This window comes from Pleurodeles waltl, chromosome 4_1, assembly GCF_031143425.1.
Source record: "Pleurodeles waltl isolate 20211129_DDA chromosome 4_1, aPleWal1.hap1.20221129, whole genome shotgun sequence".
Lineage (NCBI taxonomy): Eukaryota > Metazoa > Chordata > Amphibia > Caudata > Salamandridae > Pleurodeles > Pleurodeles waltl.
In genome coordinates this window covers 785,615,316-785,637,789 of record NC_090442.1, presented here as the reverse complement: position 1 = coordinate 785,637,789, position 22,474 = coordinate 785,615,316, and the positions used below count along the sequence as shown (strand labels likewise).

At 43.9% G+C, this 22,474-nt stretch overlaps 1 protein-coding gene across 2 annotated transcripts in view; it reads right to left on the bottom strand.

Moving 5' to 3' along the window:
- The window catches only part of LOC138288176 (zinc finger protein 546-like), a 689,754-nt gene extending 667,547 nt beyond the window's left edge, over positions 1–22,207 (bottom strand). For both annotated transcript variants that reach the window (XM_069229499.1, XM_069229500.1), the window contains exon 1: positions 21,933–22,207. In XM_069229499.1, coding sequence (XP_069085600.1) covers positions 21,933–21,956 — 24 coding nt within the window. In that variant the 5' untranslated portion in view covers positions 21,957–22,207. The remainder of the gene's footprint in view (positions 1–21,932) is intronic.
- Positions 22,208–22,474: the final 267 nt, after the last annotated feature.

Here is a 22,474-nt window from a genome sequence, read left to right as displayed (position 1 = left end):
TTGTAACAAACATTGGCAAACCCCCCCCAAAAAAGTTTTTGAACTCTTAAAGCACACGTTGCCACCAGCGGCATAACAAAGGCCCCGCAGCCGCCCTCCAGAGGGCCCCTTCAGCACAGCACCTGCCCTGAGTGAGTCTGGAGAGGGGGCTCCTCCATGTTCTTTCCAAAGGGGCACCCTCCAATTTCGTTACGTCACTGATTGCCACTGTAGTTCCTGACACTGAACAAAACTACTTTGTGTGGCAATATGCTCCTTGTGGAAGCGGAGAATGCGATCACTCACAGTAAAGCCAGCCGAAAGAGAGAGAAATAGAAGTTTAATAAAAACAAAATGTCTTTGTTAACACCAGACCTAATTAGGGACCAAGACCCACATGTAGGTAGCTTTTTGCATGTCGCAAACAGCGACTTTCGCTCTTTGCTACGTGCAAAAAGCACATTGCAATGCACAAACCCAGTTTTGCGATTCAGTAACCTGGTTACCGAATCACAAAACGGGTTTGAGACTCGCAATTAGTAAGGGGTGTTCCCTTCCTAATTGCAACTCGCAGTGCAATGTAGGATTGTTTTGTGACCGCGAACGCGGGCGCAAACCAATCGCAGTTTGCACCCATTTCAAATGGGTGCTAACACTTTCGCAAAAGGGAAGGGATCCCCATGGGACCCCTTCCCCATTGTGAATGTCACTGTAAACATTTTTTCAGAGCAGGCAGTGGTCCTGCGGACCACTGCCTGCTCTGAAAAAATGAAACGAAAATGTTTCATTTTTTGTTTTTGTTATGCATCTCGTTTTCCTTTAAGGAAAACGGGCTGCATTACAAAAAAAAACAAAAAAAAACTGCTTTATTGAAAAGCAGTCACAGACATGGTGGTCTGCTGTCTCCAGCAGGCCACCATACACGAGGGGATCGCAAATTGCGACCCACCTCATGATTATTCATGAGGTGGGCATTTGCGAAGCCCTTGTGAATCACAGATAGTGTCAAGGACACCATCCTACATTCCGATTTGCGACTCGCAATTTGCAGGTCACAAATCTGAACCTACCTTCATGTGGCCCCAAATTCTTAAAGAAAGTCACAAAAGTGCACCCATGGTATATGTCGTACCCCTATAAAATATTTGTGAACTGTATTTTAGCATGGGTAAATACGATGTGTAGATTTGCTCATGTGAAAATCTATTGAGCATTTGCAAGTTCATTTTCCCTCCAGCCACTTTCTTCCCAACCCTGGAAGAAGTTATAATTCTGCCATTGTCAGGAGTAAATGTCCAACCTTTCTTATTATGGGAAAATATTAGAGAGAAGCTGGTAAAAATCTTTAAAACATGCAGGTTAGTAGGTTTGCAGACTCAAAGGCATTCCAGCCCTGGAACTATTGCTTACTGCTTCCTCCAGCCCCAGTATGCAGATCTGCAGAAAGGTGGCAAAATAAGGAAATTGCTACAGTAGGGATTGAAACTCCAAGTATTCAAGCCCTACTATGGTAGTAGCCCTGGCATAATCAGAGAGGCTATTAATTGCTGCCATAATTTGTCGCCACACTACATGGCACCAAAGGGACAAGTAGATCTTTTTACAGGACAAGCAGATTTGAGAATCAACCTGTCCCCTGGACAAGTAGATATTTTAATAAATTCCACACCCCTGCATAGGGAGGGAGGTTTTGGTTCCACTGACAAAAACCCTGGTGCTCAGGTATGGGTAGAGTCCCCAAATCTTCCTTCTGAAGCATAAGAAATCATTGCCAAAGGTAAGGTCAATATCCTTATGTTTATGAAGCCCAGTAGAGAGAGGTGGGAATACATACCAGCTGACAAATGTTATTTGCAAGAATGATCATACTTGTATCTTTTACAGGTCATACTACGAGGTGTCTATGCATTGACTGTGCTGTGTGGTCTTCTTTCAGGTGTGTGCATGTGGGGACAGGAGAGACCAAAAAGCCCCAGCTCTGAACTAATTGATCGACCACATCGAGCAACACCTTTACTTCTCTTGACTGAAAATGTTTGGACCCACCTGGCACGAGTCGTGCTCAACAGGTCAGACATTTGCATGGGAGCCATGCAAAGTACGGTGGTCTTTATATCCACCTGTCTGGTGGCTAGCCCCATGCCTGCAACAGTTGTACTAACTATTTTTAATGTCATCAACAAAGATAGAAATGTGCAACAGAGTGACGTGTTATCCCAGTTCACCCCCTATGAATATTGTAGGTTGTGCCAAGAAACAATGGATGAAAAGTGGGATAAACTTACACAAATAATTACCTACAACATCACCCCCGGTGATGTGTGTTTTAATTTCACCTGCAAATCACATCAAATTGGAAAATGAGCTCAACTGTGCTTTTTGACAAGGGGATCTCCTCAAGAGATACAGTGCGAACAACAAATACTGTGCCATTTCCGACCAGATAAACATTGCAAAAGTATGGATAATTCAATGTCTTGTCTTCACATGGTGACGATTGCCACTCACATCAAGCATGTCAAACTACCAGTGGAATGGTTGTTTTCCTGTGGAAATGTCACATTTACATACATTCCTGCCAATATAACCGGTGGACCATGTACCTTTACACGATTAGGACTCATGATGTTTCCATTTCATTCTGTACATACTCGCTATCTCGGGGAAGCGGTTCAATTAAGTAAGGACTGTGACTCTGAAATTCAATTATTATCCCAATCAGAATCTATACGCTCGAGTCTTTTTATTGTAGGCATGCCCGGACTATCTGTTTATAATACTCAAATGATCAATAAGCTAGCATGTTTAATAGTTACAAATATTAATCATACTTCTATTGTTTTATCTGAATTTTTACTAGATACAAGTAGTACTCATATAATCTGTATTGTAAAACAGAGCCGCTATTGACTATTGCTAAAGCATGATCCTGGTTGCTCTGAATTTGAGGGCATGTGCAGTTTTAATTTGTTAAATCATTCTAAATCTATTCAATCCCATATAAACACTTTACATGAATTGGTGAAAGGAGTAAAACAAGATGTGGATAAAGGGTGGTGGGATTGGTTTTTTCAGTGATTGCCCGATTTTGATCAATTACGCCAAGTTTTAGGAAGGATGCTTAAGGCGATTTGTGCACCAATTCTGATATGTTGCTGTATACAATGCATACCTAATTTGCTTACAATGTTTAAACCAAAGAGTTAATTTTACAGAGTATATTATGAGTCACTGGTCAAAGGGTGGCATGTAATGCTATCTGTATTTTACTCCAGGCTCCATCTTGACCACTGACTCCATGTTGTGCTTAGCTTAGCTTCAAACACTGTCATATTGGTGGTGCAGGTATTTTTCAGCGCACAACTTGTGCAACATGTTTTTCCCTTCTCTCGCTCTTTCTCACCAAGACAGGGACATAACATGGAGGAGTGAGGGAGAGATAAGGATGTACCAGAGAATATCTATGGTACAGCAGGGAACAGTTCAGTCTTGACAGCGCACCTTGGGATGTGGCCCATCTCTAAATGTGCTCTTTCAACACTGACCTGGTACAGCCAGAATTTGAACAACTTACTGAATGGGAGGGGGAATTTCTAGAATTTTCCTCTCCAGCTTGTTTAAAGTATATAAGAGGGAAGTCTGATGACCAGGGTTAGACAGAACTCATTTCCGGGAGGGGACGCCTTGCTCGGATCCCATTGCAGGTAGTTCTCTCTTTTCACGGTCGTTTGGGTTCACGGCTTGAAACTGGCAAAGAGAGGATGTCTATGTCTCGTCCCAAGGTGATGCATTTTTAATTCTTATTTTTGTGTTGTGCATGAATAAATAATCACTATATATAGATATATTATCCATGGTTGAAGTGGCAAATCGTCTTTGTTTCTATGACCATTATTATTCTACTGATGTGATTTTTTTCAGAAGTGCACTTGTGTTGCTGCATTCAACATAAACGTTCCCTTTATTCTTTCCCTGTACAAACCTTTTGGGAAGTGCCTCAATAAATCTATTACTCAGACTAAGTATGCTGAATTCTTGGCATTTCTTTCATTTTGTCTTCTCTCTGTCTGAAGCAGGCAAAACAGTTAGCTGGAGGAGCAAGGCAAATCATTTTATTTCACACTGATACAGAGAGCAGTCTGCCTAACAGATGGTGAGCATCACCCAAGAAAAAAAGCAGTTCATTCCCTAATGCTTAATTTTCTGCATTGCATCTCCCAAGTTGTACCAGGGCTTGTCATTTTGTGGCCAATCAGATTCTCTAGGATACTTATGGTTGCATCCCACGACTGCTAGTTGCAGTAGAGTTATCTGTTGGTTACCCGGATAACCCCTGAACTGCTCCTGTATTATAGGGTCAGTGCTAAGAGTACAAGGAGCGTCTCCTATAGCTAACATTACTCCAGAGGATCCTGTATCAAATTATCGCACCATCCATGTGAGTAATGTTTCCTCGGTTCTCTGCTTGAAACTGTCTATAATATCATTAACTTCTTGCTGGGTGTAATCTTCTAGGGAATGCATCTCGATTCCTGCAAGATTGTGTGGAGTGCCCTGTATTTTTTGTCTAAATATTGGCTGTGCACGAACCACTTTCGGCTCATCTGGCTCAAACTGGCCCCCACCTTTTTTAATTTCTTCATCACTGGAATTTGAAAAATCAGTAGATTACCAAATATTAAGTCTAACTCTGCTTTAGCCATAGCTAAATTAACTTTATTTTGATTGATTTTACCCCTTAGCTTCCGATACTGTGTTGAGCGACTTTGACAGCTGATTTTTCGCCAATAGACTGATACTGGCCTCATCTTGCAATAACTTATTCTGACAAGACAGCATTGTTACATTCGTTTTAACTTCAACTAGTTGCATCTCTAATTGCTGTTTTATGTTCCAGCTGCCTACATTTTCCTTGCATTTTTCTATAAGCAGATAACAGGATCCAGCCTCTTCTGCCTAAAATAGATAGATCACAACCCTGTTTAAGAGGTACTTTCTGTAAACATAGTAAAACATTTTTAGGTCAGCATTGCTAAGACATCCGACCCAGCTCTCGCATAAACCAGCACCAGAAGACCATTTGTTCGCAAGAACATTATAAAGTTCTTTCTTCCACCCGGGAATCTCAGGTGAAACCTGTGAAGCTGCTTTTGACTTCTTGCTAAACATCGAGAGGGAACGAAGTTAAAAAAATGCAAAGAATGCACCACTCTTAGTCTGATTAATAAATTTATTAAGGTATTTCCCAAGTTACAAGAAGATAACGTGGGAAACACAACTCTTAATATAATCACAGTCGTAGAATAACAATGATCAAAGAAATGCATCAACAATGAAGATAATATATATATTATCAGCTGTGCAGCCACTGAACAAACCATCTTGTACTACCTGAGGAAGGCGGAAGCTGAAACGTTGTAGTAGAAATATATTTTTGTTCTTTAGTGAGATCATCTGTTTGAGTCACTTCTTTCTTGGATATTACATTTTCTTGTGGCTCTTTGTATCCTTTGGAATCCAGATTTTTGCCCTGGCTGGCTGTTGTTTTCTTGTGGTCCTGCATCTTCCAGTATATATATATATATATATATATATATATATATATATATATATATAATAATAATAATATAGTGACTATTCATGCATGCACACCGCAAAGCTAGAAATTAAGAAATAAAAATGCATCACCATAGGGCTTGACTCCGACATCATCCCTTGCCTGTTCAGGTTGTGGAACCCTGGACAACTGAGACAAAGAGAACAATCCTGATGGGATTACTCTCTGGGCAATGAGCCAATTCCCAAAGATGAGTTCCTTCTTCTCCCAGTTGTCAAGCTTCCCCACCTTATATACTTTAAACAAACTTAAGAGGAAGGTTCTAGAAACCACCCTCCCTTTGAGTAAGTTGTGAAATTCAAGTGCTGACCGTACCAGGTCAGTGCTGAAAAAAAACACAAGAGACTGGCCAGATCTCACAGTGTATTTCCAAGACCGAGCTGTACCCTGCTCTATCATAAACATTCTAAGCCTGGTACATCATCTGTATTCCTCCCCCATGTTCTGTTCCCTTCGCTCGTGAGAAAAAGCAAAAACACGTTAACCAGGTGTGCGCGGATAAATACCTGTGTCACCAATGCATTTGAAGCTAACCTAAGCATATAATGGAGTTAGTGGCCAAGTGGTTAAAAACAGATAGCGTTACAATGTGTTTTAGGTAAGCTGACATGAAGTTGACACCTATGACAGAAACCACCTCCTTAGGAAACCCTACCCTGGTAAAGATATCAATAAGGGCTTTGGCTACTGAAGGAGCTGTAGCAGACCTAAGAGGAAATGTTTCAGGATAGGTGGTAGCATGACCCACTACTACCAGCATACATTGGTTTTCTGAGGCTGTGGGCGGTTCAAGTGGACCAACTATGTCCACACCAACCCTTTCAAAGGGATCCCCAACTACTGGTAATAGAATTAGCGGGGCCTTTGGGGGTCCACCTGCCTTACCACTGGCTTGGCAGGTGACACAGGAGCTGCAAAACTCCTTCATCTTTTGGGACATATTGGGCCAGTAGAAATGGCTGACAAGCCTGTTCAACGTTTTAATTTGGCCCCGATGCCCAGCTAGGGGCATGTCATGTGCTAAAGTGAGGATGAATTCCCTAACCTGCTGAGGCACTAGTCTAATGGTTGCACCAGGTTTGGGGTCTCTGGCTTCAGTGTAAAGGACCCCTCCCTCGCAATAGAATCTGACATCACCCTTTTCCTGTGTAGCTGCTTGCTGCCACAGGCCTTCGAGAGTGGGACAGGTCCTCTGTCCCTGGCACAACAGGTCCCTATAGGGTCCCCCTGGGCCCAAGAGCTGTACCTGATAAGGATCAAGCTCCATGGGTTCAGCTCCCTCAGAGGATGTCGATCCGATTTTGCTGTTCAGAAGCTGGTTCCCCCAGTCGTTCTGCCTTTTCTCTTGGAAGGCTGGGCAATTATTCCAGGCTCCAACACTTCTTGCTCACCCAGGGATTCGCATTATGCTCTAGTGTTTCACACACACCATCTCAGGGATTCCCAGCATGGCTGCATGGGTTTTGAGTTCTACCTCAGCCCAAGCGGAGGACTCCAGATCATTCCCTAGCAGACTCTCCACTGGGATTGCAGAAGATACCACTATCTGTTTCAGGCCAGTAACTCCTCCCCATTCTAAGGTCATTATAGCCATGGGATGGACCTTAGTCACATTGTCAGCCTTAGTAACTGGATAGGATTGTTCAGCCAAGTACTGTCATAGGGGAACCCAGTTTTTCTGTCATCATGGTTACACTAGCACATGTATCCCTCAGGGCTTCTACCATAGTCCCATCAATCAAGGGATGCTGCCTGTATTTGTTAATATTAGTGAGGCAGACAGCAAAAGTGGCAACACCTACCCCACCCTCAGAAACTAAAGTAGCTTCAGTGTGAACCCTGATTTGCTGTTGGTACACTGCTGACCCCACCTGGAGACTGGTTATACCAGTGCTAAGTGGTACAGTGCTAGGTAGATTCGTTTTGGGACAAGCCAAGTCTCCACTTTGGTGTCCAAGCTGTTTACAGCTGACCAGGCCTTTTTAGAATCAAAGTTTTTACCCTTGTACCCATGTGAAGATTGTGAAGAGGCTCAGGTCACTCACCTGTGCAGGTTTTTGGGGCCCTTAAGAAGACTCTTTACTTTTATCTTTAAGTATCTTACCACCCTTACCTGAGGGAGGCTTTGTAACTCCTTTCTTTTGGTCACCCTAGCCTGGCCAAATGGTCTGCCTTCTTTCCCAATATTCCCAGATACCGATGCAACTTGTCACTGAAACAGTTACTTAAAAGATATTCTTTCACAAATACATTATAAAGCCCATCATTGTCATGCACTCCACTGCCAGTTATCCAACCATCTAGTGTTTTCACTGAGTAGCCTATAAATTAAATACAGGACTTGCTCAAGGATTTGTGAGCGCCCCCCCCACCCGAACCTAATTCTATAGTCCTCAGTGGTGAATCCAGAGCTCTCAATGTGGTAGCCTTCATGTGGTCATAAGATTCAGCATCTGCACCAGTGAGTGTGAGGAGCCGATTCTTACACTGACCAGTGAACAGTTCCCAAACCAGAGCTCCCTTATGAGACTTTTTCAATTTTCTGGTTCCACAAGCCCTCTCAAAGGCTGTGAACCACTTGATGAGGTCATCACCTTCCTCATACTTGGAGACAATCCCTTTGGGGATTTTACGGGCATCAGAGTGCTCTCTGTTCCTAGCTGTTGTATTGCTGCCACCATTAATGGGTGCTGAGCCTATTTCTGAGCTGGGTTCAGGGTTGCCCTTAAATCCTAGATTTAGGGGCGTTACCGAGGTGGCTACACCCTTCCTGTGCCCACTCCCTTTGGGGAGGGGGGGGCACATTCCTAATTCTATTAGTCCATGTCCTCCAAACTAAGATGGAGGATTCTGCGGGGGGGGGGGACACTTCAGCTCTTGACACCCTGAGGGTGGTCCTAGCAGGGGTGGTCACTCCTCACTGTTTTACCTCATTTTCCCACTGGACTTGCTGCCAAAAGTGGGGCTTCGTCCGGGGAACGAGCATATCAACTATCTGGAGTGCCCTGGGGCACTGTAACAGGAGGTCAGAGTCTTTGAGGCTCACTGCCAAGTGTTACAGTTCCTGCAGGAGGAGGTGTGAACCACCTCCACCCTGAGCAGGTTTTGTTTCTGACCCCAGAGAGCACAAAAGGCCCTCACCCCATGGGATCAGAAACTTGTCTGTTAGAGGCAGGCTGGCACAGACTGGTCAGCCTAACACTAAAGGGTTGGTTAGGGTACAGGGGGCATCTCTAAGATGACCTCTGTGTGCATTTTACAATAAATCCAACACTGGCATCAGTGTGGGTTTACTGTGCTGAGAAGTTTGATACAAAACTTCTGAGCCTCAAGTGAAGCCATTGTGGGGCTGTGGAGTTTGTAATGACTAACTCCCAGACCTTGTACTTAATATGGCCACACTGCACTTACAGTGTCTAAGAATGGACTTAGACACTGTAGGGGAATATTGCTCATGCAGCTATGCCCTAACCTGTGGTATAGTGCACCCTGCCTCAGGGCTGTATGGCCTGTTAGAGGGGTGACTTACCTATGCCACCGGCAGTGGTTTGTGGGCATGACGCTCAAGAAGGGATGTCAGAAAAGTTATAGCTCCAGAAAGTGTGTTAAGTCTCCATTAGTAGCAATGCAGCGCAGGTAACTCCGTGAGCCCACCAGCCCCATTTTGAATGGCTGCTCCCTCATGAGGTACATGCAGTGCAGTATTATGAGTTAGTTAAGAGGGAAGTGGGCAGCCATCACTGCCTCCCTTGGGGCTGGTACTGCCTCCCTCCAGACCTCGTCCTCAAGTTGGACCAGATCCCGTGTCCATGCCTTCCCCCACCATCGGAACAGGATGTGGTTTCTGGCATAACAGTGCTTGATATAACATCAACAGCGTGTATGTTTTAATGTGATTAACATTCTAACCTCAGGGGTGAATAAGGTGGAATTTGGTTGTCTATGGGCAAATAGGGGGTTAGAGCATGCCGCAGCTGGAAACAATAAAAAACTGGGATTAGTGCATTTGGTATTCCACCTTTAGCTCTGAGAAAGCCTTAAGGGATCCATTTGGGAGATTGTCTCCAAGTGTTGTGATGCCAATGGCATCCCACATGGCAAAACCATGTAGTGCCTATATCTGGGGTAATCTGGTCCCCTCCACAACAGGGTCTCCGATGACAGTCAGTTAGCCCACCCCGCTGCCTTCAAAGCCTCTTTCCATCCAGTCAGTACTACCCGCGTGGAGAGGAGCATAGCTGTTGTGACACAAGATCCAACCCTCCGCTGCGTACGCTGGTTCCTCAAAATCCTCGAACCACCATTCATTAAGTTCCAGGAAATATCCTGCTCTGTAGTATTGCAGCAGGTCCGGGGTGGCAATATCCCCCTCAAAGGTGGGCCTACAGCATTTTGCTAGGGCAATGTGGGGCAACCCTCCATTCCACAAGTGCTCACGTAATAAGAACACTGACCCGAGCAAAGAAGATTTGTTTCACCGGGAAGGGGAAGTTCTGGAGTTGATACAATAGTCTCTGCAGTAAGACCATCTTGAAGATGGCCTAATGCCCAAGCAGATAGCAGGAGGGAGTTCCAGAATGTAATGTCTCCAGCCAGTCTCTCTAGCTGAGAACAGAACAGAAGTTTATCTGCATGGATACATACTCCAATGTAATTTGAACGTCTGTGATAGTACTCTCAATTTTGACGCCCAGGTCATGGCCTTCGGGCAACAAGCTGAGTGATAGATTGACAATTTCACTTTATTAATCCGCAGGGCCAAGTAAACCCCAAATATGGATAGGATTTGCAAGACCTGCGGTTCTGAGCTGGAAAGATCGTCCTGGAAGAGTAGGACAAAGTCTGAGTATAAAGAGATTGTGTCACACACCGTAAAAGACCATTAGAAGCCGCGGAGTATCCACCCATGCCCATGCTGCCAGGGGCTCTATCGCCAAGGTGAAGAGCCGGGTAGAGGACAGGGATCCCTCCCGAGTACCCCTCCTTATAGGGAACCAGGGCCAGATGACGTGGCCAATCCGCACTCTGGCCTTGACGTGGGTGTAAAGCAGCCTAATGGATTCAATTAATTTGGGCCCAAACCGTATGTGTGCTAACAGTGTGAAGAGGTAGTCCCCAGTCCACGGAGTCAAACGCTTTCTGAAAGTCAACCATGAGTAAAGCCCGATAGTCCACTAGGCCAGCACTCAACTCAATAGCATTGGTGACTCTTCTAAGGTTATGCCTAGTAGCCCTCTAGGACATAAATCCCGACAGTTTCTGGATGGACACGTTTTCCCCATAACCCCCAACAGGCTATTGGCCAACACCTTAGCTGAGATCTTAATATCTATGTTCAATAGTGAGATCAGGCAATATTCCGTACAGTGTGTGCCTATGTGCCCTGACTTTGGGATCACCGCTATGTCAGCTGTCCAGAGGTCTCGATGTAGGTGGCCCCTCTTCAGAGCCTCCTGGAATATTTGCATCACAAATGTGCCCACCTGAGGCCACAGGAGCTTCCAGAACTCTGCTGGGTACCCGTTTGGGCCCAGTGCCTTACCCGGTTGAAGACGTGCCAGGGCCTCCCTAACTCCTCTGGTGTAACTTCATCCTTCATTGACACAGAGGCCCCTCCCTATATAGGTGAGTGATAAGATAGGCCTCATGCTAGGATTCGTGCATTGAGAACCCTGTGGCTCTCAGTTTTAGGGAGTAAGATATAATCAACGCAAAAGAAAGTTTTATGTGCATTAGTAAAGAATGCATTGCGCCACTCCGCTGCATGGTGCACCCACCACACCTCCAGAAGAGACATACTGCTCAGAAACGTGACTAGGGTGGTTGTAGTGTAACCACTATGGTGACCTCCGAAGAACGCTCTAGTCCAGGGTCATCAACCCCGTTGAGGACTCCACCCAAGACCTCTAGGGTTGCCAGAAGCTCCACCAGCAGCCAGTTGAGTGTGACAATGTACTTCAACGTCAATGGTGGAGGGGCATAAACACAAACCAGGTACAGCGGGCACACATGCAGTGTCCCAGATACCACCACCACAGCATGCCAGCCCATCATTCCATTCCCTTGATGCCACGACGTGCCTCCGCAGCAGTATGGCAACTCCTCTCAAGCCGCAATGAAACCCTGCGCAAAACACCCTTTGACCTCCAGAAAGGGAACATCATTATCCATTAGATGTGTCCCCTTCAAGAGCAGTATGTTTGGGTTATATGCCGCCATCTTAACTGCCTCCCTCTTTATCTTGTCCAGGAGACCACTGATGTCCCATGATAGACCAACGAGCCTCCATGCTTAGTCAGTCACCAGGCCTGGGGGGTGGTCGTATCTTTGGCAATGCCCTAGATTCAAGTGTGCTTGTATCGTGCAACAACGTACTAAACCTGGATGAGTGTGTCAGAACTAAGCATGAACATGAAAGGGAAAAGGAAAGAACCCTACCATACCTCAACCGAACACCCATCACTATACTTAGCCAACAAGAAGCACCTGTTGTGTTGCAATCAGGGACAGTACCCAACGAGTCACAGCTCTACCCCCCTAACTGCCCCCAACCCACAAAAACTAAAACAACAATTAAAGAAAAGGCAATCTGGGGCATGGATTACCAGCCAGCCCCTAGCACAACCACTCAGTCCCAAGCTAAACAGTTGGACAACCATCAGCATTCACTGGAAGAAGTCAAGTTGGTACTCTATGAGAGGATAACAGGAGATCAGGTGCTGCAGTGTTCTGTCTGGAGGATTCTGCAGGGAGGGGGTCACCTCAGCTCTGAACACCTTAGGGGTGATCCTGGCTGTGGTGGTCACACCTCCCTGCTTTCCTTAATGTTTCCACTGGACTTGCCACCAAAAGAGGAGCTATGTCCGGGGGGGATGAATGGTGGGGGGGGGGGCACTGTAACCCGAGGCTTGAGGCTTTGAGGCTCACCACCAGGTGTTACATACCGTTCCTGCAGGGGGAGGTTTGAAGCACCCCCACCCAGGACAGGCTTTGTTTCTGACCGGAGACTGCACAAAGGCCCTCACTCCATGTAGTTAGAAACTTGTCTGAAAGTGGCAGGCTTGCACAGACTGGTCGGTCCTACACTAGCAGTTGGGCTAACATACAGGGGGCATCTTCAAGATGCCCTCTGTGTGCATTTTCCAATCAATCCCACACTGGCATCAGTGTGAGTTTATTGTGCTGAGAAGTTTGATACCAAACTTCCCAGTATTCAGTGAAGCCATTATGGAGCTGTGGAGTTCGTAATGACCAGCTTCCAGCCCATATACTCAGTATGGCCACACTGCACTTACAATGTCTAAGAATGGACTTATACAAATACAACAGGTGTACATCATTGGTATGGAAGACCGTACACTGGACCATTAATCTCCCGGTCCCTCCTCCTTGTTCTTTGTTAAGAATGGACTTAGACACTGTAGGGGCACAGTGCTCATGCAACTATGCCCTCACCTGTGGTATAGTGCATTCTGCCTTAGGGCTTTAAGGCCTTCTAGAGGGGTGGCTTACCAATGCCACAGACAGTGGTATGTGGGCATGGCACACTGAGAGGGGTTTCATGTTGACTTTGTCTTTTTCTCCCCACCAGCACACAAAAGCTGCAATGGCAGTGTGCATGTGCTTGGTGGGGGTCCCCCAGGGTGGCATAATACATGCTGCAGCCCTTGAGGACCTTCCCTGGCCACAGGCCCTTGGTACCATGGGCACCTTTTATAAGGGACATAAGTGTGCGCCAGCGGTGTGCCAATTGTAGAAGCAATGGTACATTTTTAGGGAAAGAACACTGGTGCTGGAGCCTGGTTAGCAGAATCCTAGCAAACTCTTAGTCAAGTCACAATCAATATCAGGCAAAATGTGTGTGTGTGTGGGGGGGGGGAGGTGGGGTAACCATGCCAAAAGACACTTTCCTACACAAGATTTCTGGGGAAAGATCAAATTTGTTAGAAACCTAGATGTGTTTACATTGAGCAATTTGTCCTATATCGCTCTTCAATTTTCAATAGGAAAATTGAATGGAGAAAATGCTTTGCCTCTCCCTTTTTACCTCTGTCCCCGCTTCACAGATCACCCTTGGAACTCTGCAGTAAGTAGCGGAGTTGGCTTAAACCTCTTTTGTGGAAACATTCATGAAGATTTGTCAAACTGCACCAAAGTTACCAAACCAAACCAAATAATCCTTTTCCTATTCAAACCAGGTTCTCACTGTAACTACACAGGAGCAACTGCCAACGTATACTACGTATATACATATTTTTACACACACAAACATATCAATAAAGCACACCAGGATATAACATCCCTGGACTTTCATTTCTACTATTTTACTCTTTGTAAATTAGTCAGATGTTTAAATGTTGCCCTTGGTCACACAGAACAAAAACTCAGGTATTCTGCACCGTTCTCAATAGATAAATAACACTAACTATTGATCAAAAATTAGCCCTCCAGGAGTGTTCAAGAAAATTGGCTTCTGATGAGGCACCTGATCTATTTCATCATACAGGCCATGAATCACAACTAAATGTTTATATACCTTAATTATCAAACGAAACCTTAACACTACATATGGTCATATGGGCAAACCAATACAACCTTCTTATGCCTCCCCCTGAAAAGTCAGCCAGAGATATAATAAATACCCTGAATGGTTCCCAGTAATTTTCAATATTCAATGAATCGTGTTTTTTGTATCTTACAGTGTAATAGGCTGAAATCACCATGTTTACAATCACTGTGTCAGAGAAACCACACAGCAAGATGACAGAATATTACATTCCATTTGCAGATAAGCACAGTGGAAGTGAAGCATTTATCCTTGGGGACCCACTGTGATACACAACAAGAACTGCATGAAATATCAGTTAGGAATGTACATAGCATATATAGCTTTCACGGATGCTGTATATTCGTGTGGTTGTATTATGAGGTCATAGAATTCTGTTTAGAATCTTGGAGGGTGGTTGAAGGGCGGATTGCTGGATGGATCGGTTTAGCAGTGCTCATTTGCATATCAGGGTTTTAATTCTACAATAAAACTCATACTTGAAGTACGACGGAGTATTCTGAAAGTTGATGACGAGCTTCAGCAACCCTGACACTCAAGAAACCACGCAACCTACTAGGCATCGCTGCAAGCTATTTCCAGAACTGTTTACTTAGCGGTATCACAGACTCTTGTGCCACACTGATATTATAATAATGCTCATGCACTTCTACAATAGAAACAAGCATTTGCAATGCAATTTGCAAGAGTTATAGCTATTGGCATTGTAAATGACAATGTCTTATTTATGTATTTTGGTTTGGAGTGTAGGTGATGTATGTGGAGTGGAGTGGAAATGTGTGGCTTGTATTTTAATTGTTACATGTGGAATTGTGCAGTGTGGAATTGTGTGGTACGGAGTGAATTTATTTATGTCGTGAAATTATGTGGTATGGTGAATGTGTGTGTGTGTGAGAGAGAGTGAGTGAGGGAGCTGCATAGAATAGATAGAAAGATAGAGAGGGACAGATCATTTATTTAGGAACTGGTGCAAGCTTCCCTCACATGGAAGGTACAATGCAAGCTTCCATAACAGGGAAGGTACAATGCAAGCTTCCCTCACACACAACAGATACAGCAAACCAGCAGTGCAAGCTTCCCTCAGACACAGAGCAAGCAGATGCAGCACAGGCAGCAGCAGTGTAAGCTTCCCTCACACACAGCAGATACAGCATAGCAGCAGTGCAAGTTCCCCTCACACACATCAAATATAGCATAGCAGCAGTGCAAGTTTCCCCTCACACACAGCAGATACAGCACAGGCAGCTGTGCAAGCTCCCTTCACACAGAGCAGATACTGTGCTGGCAGCAGCACTGCAAGCTTCCCTCATACACAACAGATACAGCACAGCAGCAGTGCAAGCTACCCTCACACACAGGGCAGATACAGCACATCAGCTTTGCAAGCTACCTTCACAGACAGGGCAGATACAGCACATCAGCTTTGCAAGCTACCCTCACACACAGGGCAGATACAGCACATCAGCTTTGCAAGCTTCCCTCACACACAACAGATACTGCACAGGCAGCAGCAGTGAAAAAGAAAGTTGCACTGATGTCTGTTAGAAGGATATAGGTCATTCACAGATTTGCCAACTTACACTTTTCTTCCACACGGTTTCTGAGCTCTTCATACAGACAAAGAGCTGATGATATAGAGTGAACAAAGGCCTATGTGGAAACCATTCTAAAGGGTGGGGGTTCTCCAGCTCCTTTGTGAAGGTGCTGCACAGACACAATCCATTAAGGCTTCTGATGCAGCCACCCATGTGCCTGGGGTATGCAAGGCTGCCTCGGAGACGTTTGTTTGTGTTTTAGGAGAGTGAGCAGGAATAGGTGTTGAGACAGTGCCTGAAAGAAGAAAAAAAAACACCTCCCTTTCTCTGCCCCCACCTGTATAAAGCTGCTAGGCAGTGAATGGCTGCAGCTTTTCACTAGGGCCTGCTTGGCAGCTCACCCACTCTCACACAGTGGCATCTTTTAAAAAGTTGCCAGGTCTGCATCCAGTTGAAATAATGGTCAAAAAGCTATGCTCCAGGAATGGGTTAAAATCAAGAAAAAGGAGGAAGATCATCAATTTAATCCCACTGAACTGAAATAGACATGAACAGTAGTCAGTTATGAGCAAACAGCTGAGAAATATCCCACAATGTATTGCAATGTAGACAATAGATCTTCAACAGCAGACAGCTAAAACAGCAATATTAAAAATACAACAAAGGGGCTGAATAGGCATGGGATTGCTAAGTGTCTTTCAAAGAGCAGGATCCAATCTTAAAAAAAGGGGGGGCTTGTTTTACAAATAATAATGATAACTTGTTTTTTTCATATCATTTCAGAATGTACGTATGCTATTTATTAGCCCAGTAAGTAAAAGATGGCGCTATTAACCTGGGTTACCTAAGAGGCATAAGACCCATTGCACCCAAACCCACAGAGGGAAACATGAAGGTAGACACTTTTTGATGCGACTGCCTTTTCCATATCTTGGATTCTAGCAAAAGGGTGCCTCAAGTTAAATCTGATGTTGTTATATTTGCATGTCTGAAATGTGCCTTTATGTCACGCTTAATACCGACACTGAGTTGCCTGTGGCTGAAGGGAAAGGGGGGAATGGGGATGGTGAGTCAGTACTGGAAAGCATGAGAAGAGACAGAGAGCTATCATTCTACTGCAGGAGCGGCGTGACCTGCCCCCTTCCTGCTCACAGAGCTTTCTATGAAGCCTCTGAAGGGAGGGGGTGCAGGAAGGGCCGGGGTGCGGCCTGGGCATTGACAGTGTGGATCCTGGGGATGAAAAGCAGCACATGTTGGTTGCAGGGTCATCGCAGGTGGCGGAGGCAGAAGGGCGGGGAGGGTCTCACATGCTGTTTTGATGCTCCATCGGCTCCTTGTGCCAGGCCCAGGCCTCCGACACCAGCACAGCTGTGCTCCTTTAATGACAGCAAACTTCACATGAGCTACTGGCAGCAAAAAAAATGAAAACATGAAGCACGACGTCCATGAAGAGGGCACCGTGCTCATAAAAGAAGTATGTACAACTAGGACAGTACAACTAGGTTATTAGTAAACCAGAGTAACATTATCCTAAAATATTGCTACATTTAAATAAAGTATGAACCAGAAAAAGAACCATAAAGGGAGAGGATGTGACCTAATGGCCAGCTTCTGACTTTGGAGCTGGGGAACACGGTTCGAATCTTGGTGCCAGCTCAACATCCTATGATTCTGGGCAAATTACTTAATCTCCCCTTGCTACCAAAAATAAAATTGTCCTTGTGTATGTAACTGGTAATCATATAAAGAGCTGTAATATCTTTGTGTCAAGTTGGCGTTCTGTAAAAGTGCCAAAAAATAAAATACTGCCATGAGCGTGAACAAACAAAAGCGTTCAACATTAAGCATGGCATGCGTGAAGTGGCTGCCATTCTGACACACGAGCAGAGGCAAACTAAAAAAAAATAGTACACACAAAGGAACCTACATTAAAAAAAGAGTTAGCCCACATGTAACACGGGCAGTCCTCACAGGAAGTTACAAAATTGCACAAGGAGGGAGTAACAAGCATTTGCACCACTCAAAAGCAAACATTTAGGAAAGACAATCAACAGACCCAAAAACAAAGATGAGTGGAACTTAAAACCCATATTCTAAATAGAACACGTCTCGAACAGACAGCGCAAGTGATGTTTAAGCGCAACCTGAAAAACACTGGTAAGTTAAAAAAAAATGTCATTATTTACCGTCTGGATTATTGGCCATGTGGTACAGCGTTGTCTTTCCCTACATCATTGGAATGTGGCGTCATTGAAATGCATTATAGAGTATACATCAGACATACATGGGCACCAGTTTCATATGCCTAAACGCTTGGGAAGCGATTTTTGCAGGACATTAGCTGTCAGCCATTTCTCATTTACTCCTGATATGCACAAAGTCTGTTTTCTACAAATCTTTTTTCAGACCGACCCTCCTTGATCTTTTTACTTAATGCACTTAAAGTTTCATCTGAGTGCTGAGCCTGTTCCCATTCTTTTTTAGAAATGCCAGGTGTTCTTGAAGAACGTTAGCTACACAAGATGTTTCTAGATCAGTCTCATCTCCTTTTTTAAAGGTAACGGCATCCTACTTAAAAAATCTGCTACTACATTTGACAACCCAGGTACATATTGTACATCATAGCTGTAGCCCATTAATCGTACAGACATATGTGCTAGGTAGGGTGAAGCAGACTGTAGCTCCTTAGTGGTTAAAATTTTAGTGAGCTGTTTATGATCACTTCTCAATCTAATTTTGTACCCCCAAATGTATAGGCTGAAATGTTCCCGATCCCAAACGCAAGCTAATGCTTCTCGTTCAAATACTGAATACCTTTCTTCAGTTGGGGTAATTGAAGGAGAAGCAAGAACAATTGTTCTTTCTGTACCATTGACATCTATCTGTGTCAACACTGCACCAATACCTTTACCACTGGCATCTACAGTTATTATGCTATGCCATGTAGGTTCAAAACCATGCAGTGGTGGAGCTTCAGAAATTTCTCTTTTAATATCCACAAATGCATTTTCACATTGCTCAGACCAATTGAAGGTATTGTTCGATTTAAGTAAACTATATGTTTTTGTTTTTAAAAAAAAAATCTACACAAATTTGGCATAGAATTCTGTTAAGCCTAGAAATGCCTGTATGCTGTCTCTGTTTTTGGTGCATGGGCATACTTAGTGGCTTCTAAAAACTCTTTATTCTGTTTTATTCCTTCTCCTGAGATTTCATGACTTAAATAACCATTTTTTCCACTTACTTAACTCTGCTGTTAGGCCCTTTTCATCTAGTATCTTCAATACTTTTGTGAGCTTTAGGTCATGTTCTTGTCTATTTTACCATCACCAGAATATCATCTTGGAATATTAAAAAATCTTGCATGTCTTTGAAAATGTTGTGCATTAACCTTTGGAACATAGCTGCTGCAGAGACCAATTCAAAGGGTACCCTTTTGAATCTAAAGCATCTGAAGGGTGTAACAAAAGTAGTGAGACTTTTTCTCTTTGGTTGCAATGGTGGTTGATGGTATGCTGCAGTGAGTTCTATAGTGGAAAACCATTTGATACATCTGATAAGTGAAAGCATCTCACTGATTTTAGGTAGTGGGAACTGATCAATTAAGATGTTGAGATCATGGAGGTCTACACATAATCTGATTGTTCCACAGGCTTTTTTAGCAACTACTAAGAATGCGACTCATTCTGTTGATTTAATAGGTTCAAAAATACCTGCATTTAGTAATTTCTCTAATTCTTTCCCCGCTTCAGGAAGTTACTAGTAAGAAATGTTATTTAACACAAAACCAAATGGTATTTTACGCAAAACCACTTCATTGTACCATCCAGCTGGTAATTGTGCAGCAGAAAGATTTAATTGTGTAATTAACAATATATTATAATAACAAGCTAACAACAATAAACTAGAATGGATGAAAGATTTAGTACAAAACATATATGGGTTTATAGAACGACTCCTTGTGAGTACACTGGACTTTCCCCATTCGTGTTAATGAGAGGAAGAACTCCTATCCCTAAAGATAGTGTTGGGTGGATGATCACAGCTAATCAGTCACCAGCTGAGGTCAAATAGAATCTGGAATGGCCCAAGATGTAGGCAAGAAATATTTTGATGCTAAACACAGAAGCAAATATGTACATATCAAATAGGAGACAAAGTAAGAATACCAAGAACTGGCTTCCTAAAGAAGGGTCAAAGCCACTTCTCAGAACTCTTAACAGCAGAAAAAATATACTGTAATTCAGTTTGGTTACAAGATGGGAAAGTGTGGCAACTTTATCTAAACAACCAATGCAAGAACAAGGTAAACAAGAATTCACACCTTCTCATCTAACACAGGACAGGAAAACAATTGACTGGCTGGAAGAATGTGAAAGAATCACAAGATAAAGGAGTTGGGGAATGAAGAGAACAAACTCTTACTAGGCAGGAAAGAGACAATTCAAATTAGATATTAGATGTGGGTAGAAGTGGTCATACTTCTGACTATGGTATGGAAGTTGAAGAGCGATCCTTGTCACAAAATGTTAACACCGGTGAAAGTATGGTTAGAAACACATGTCCACAAGTTGAGAAGAAAGTGAGTAAACATGGGCGTGCTGTAAGGAAACCTATCAAATTAAGAGGCTAGATATGTAATTAAGATCCTGCTATACACAAAAGTTAAATCGGTGAAAGCATAGTTAGAAACACATGCCCGCAAGTTGAGAATAAAGTGAGTAAATACGGATGTTTTATAAGAAAACCTATCAAACTGAGCAATTACATATGTAATTAAGATCCTGCTATACACATTGTTTTGTTTCTTGCCTAACACTTAGATTACGTTATGCAATAGAAATGTTGTTTTGTATTGTTTATTTAAAGTATATCATTAGTGTATGTAATTCTATTAGTGGGTGTACTTCCATTCGTCATGTATGAGGTACATCAAATACAACGCAAGTTAAAGGTGTAGATGATTGAAAGCAAGGGGATGAGTTAGGAATGTACATAGCATACATAACATTCACATACGCTGTATATTTGTGGGTGCATTATAAGGTCAGAAAATTATTTTTAAGAATCTTGGAGGGTGGTTGAAGATGAGATGGCAGTTAAAGGAGGATTGCTGGACGGATTGGTTTAGCAGTGCCCGTTTGCCGTGTCAGGGTTTAATTCTACAATAAAGCTCATACTTGAAGAAGTATGACTTCAGAGTATTCTTAACAATATCCACCTTTATCAGTCTAATATAAAGGGTTCAACACATCAAAATTGGAAGACTGAATGACAAGACGGACAACCATCATGAGCAGCTCCAGAATCATATCTTAGCTGTATTATGTCAAAAGCAGGGTGAGAACTCAAACCTCCCATCGCCCCAACCATGTACACTGCTCCAGGGTAACATGTTAAACACCTTCTTCCAACTGCTGCGCCATGGCCAAGATCAAAGCACACGCCTTGCCACACGAGAGGCATTATCTCTAAGGTCAGATATTAGCTTATGTCCCACAAGGGGGTACATCAAGAGACATATATCAAGTCAATCTCCCTGGAAAGATCTACGGTCACAGATTATCAAATCTCCTACAACCCATCAGCTTGCTCCTAAAGTTGCAACCTTGGGGGGTAAATTCTCCTAGAAAAACAAACCTTAGAGGTGTTCAGATATAGCATGTTTGTGGTGATGTAGATGAAAAGACAAGCAATTTAATCAGGGTTTTGTAGCTGCTGTTTTGCATCATATATACGGAATTTAAAGTATGCAAGCACTTGGTCTGGAGTAAAATACAATGTTTAAAGTAGAAAACCTAAAGTTTTGTTAACCTGTACTGAGAAGAAGTATGACAAAACTGCAAGAACAAGCTAGAAGTAGTCCCTAGATGTCAAAAGGAAATAATGAATGACAGGTGCCTACCTGTCAACTCTATCCCCAAGTAAACTTCCCGATCAAAGCGGAACCCCCAGAAAGTCTGCCCATGGCACCGTAAAGTCAGCTTCAAATTTGGAAAAAAATATATCCCATGTGTAGATGTAACTACTTATTCTCCCATGGACCGCTCCACTGCGAGGGAGGAAAAGTCAGCCCTGAGCACGTTCACGCATGCACGTTGACAGACCACGTCCCTCTACGCAGCGGGAGAGACCCTGGTCCAGGAAAGGTAGCAAAGGTCAACCACCTGAGCAGTGTCAGAGGTCAGCACTATATACTGGGCATTAGCCACTGTACGACACTATTGATTCTTACCGGAACAGGATGCGGCGCAGACATGTCCTGTAGGTATCTCCCCAAGCGGTAGTGGTGGAACTGTCGGAGCTGTGTACTGAGGGACGGAGGAGCGCGCACCCTGAGCACAGCTCTTCTCTTTTCACTGAACTCACAGGTTGTAGATCAAGGCACTACGGCCTCATGCAACTCTCACAAAATGGCCCCTAACTTTCCCTGAAATGGTAATCCGACCAATGCCACTCAATGACATGGCCTCCGTATTCTATCTACCAAGGGGCCGGCTGCATTATGGCCCGCACTGACAATTCTACTTCCGGGTTACTCGGAAGCGACTCCTTTCTCTTACTGACAGAGTTCCAGGAGTACTCTGGGGTCGACGAACCTCTCGCTCCCCCTACAAATATGGCGGCTTGATTCTATTTTCACCACCATAACCTGCACCGATGAAGTTGCCACGCTTCCTGTTGTACAGGAACGTATTTTACTCTAATTGAGTGCCCCGGTCTGACGAGGAGAGAAGTTAATTTACAGTTTCCCCCCAAGAATACTGAGAATAAAGT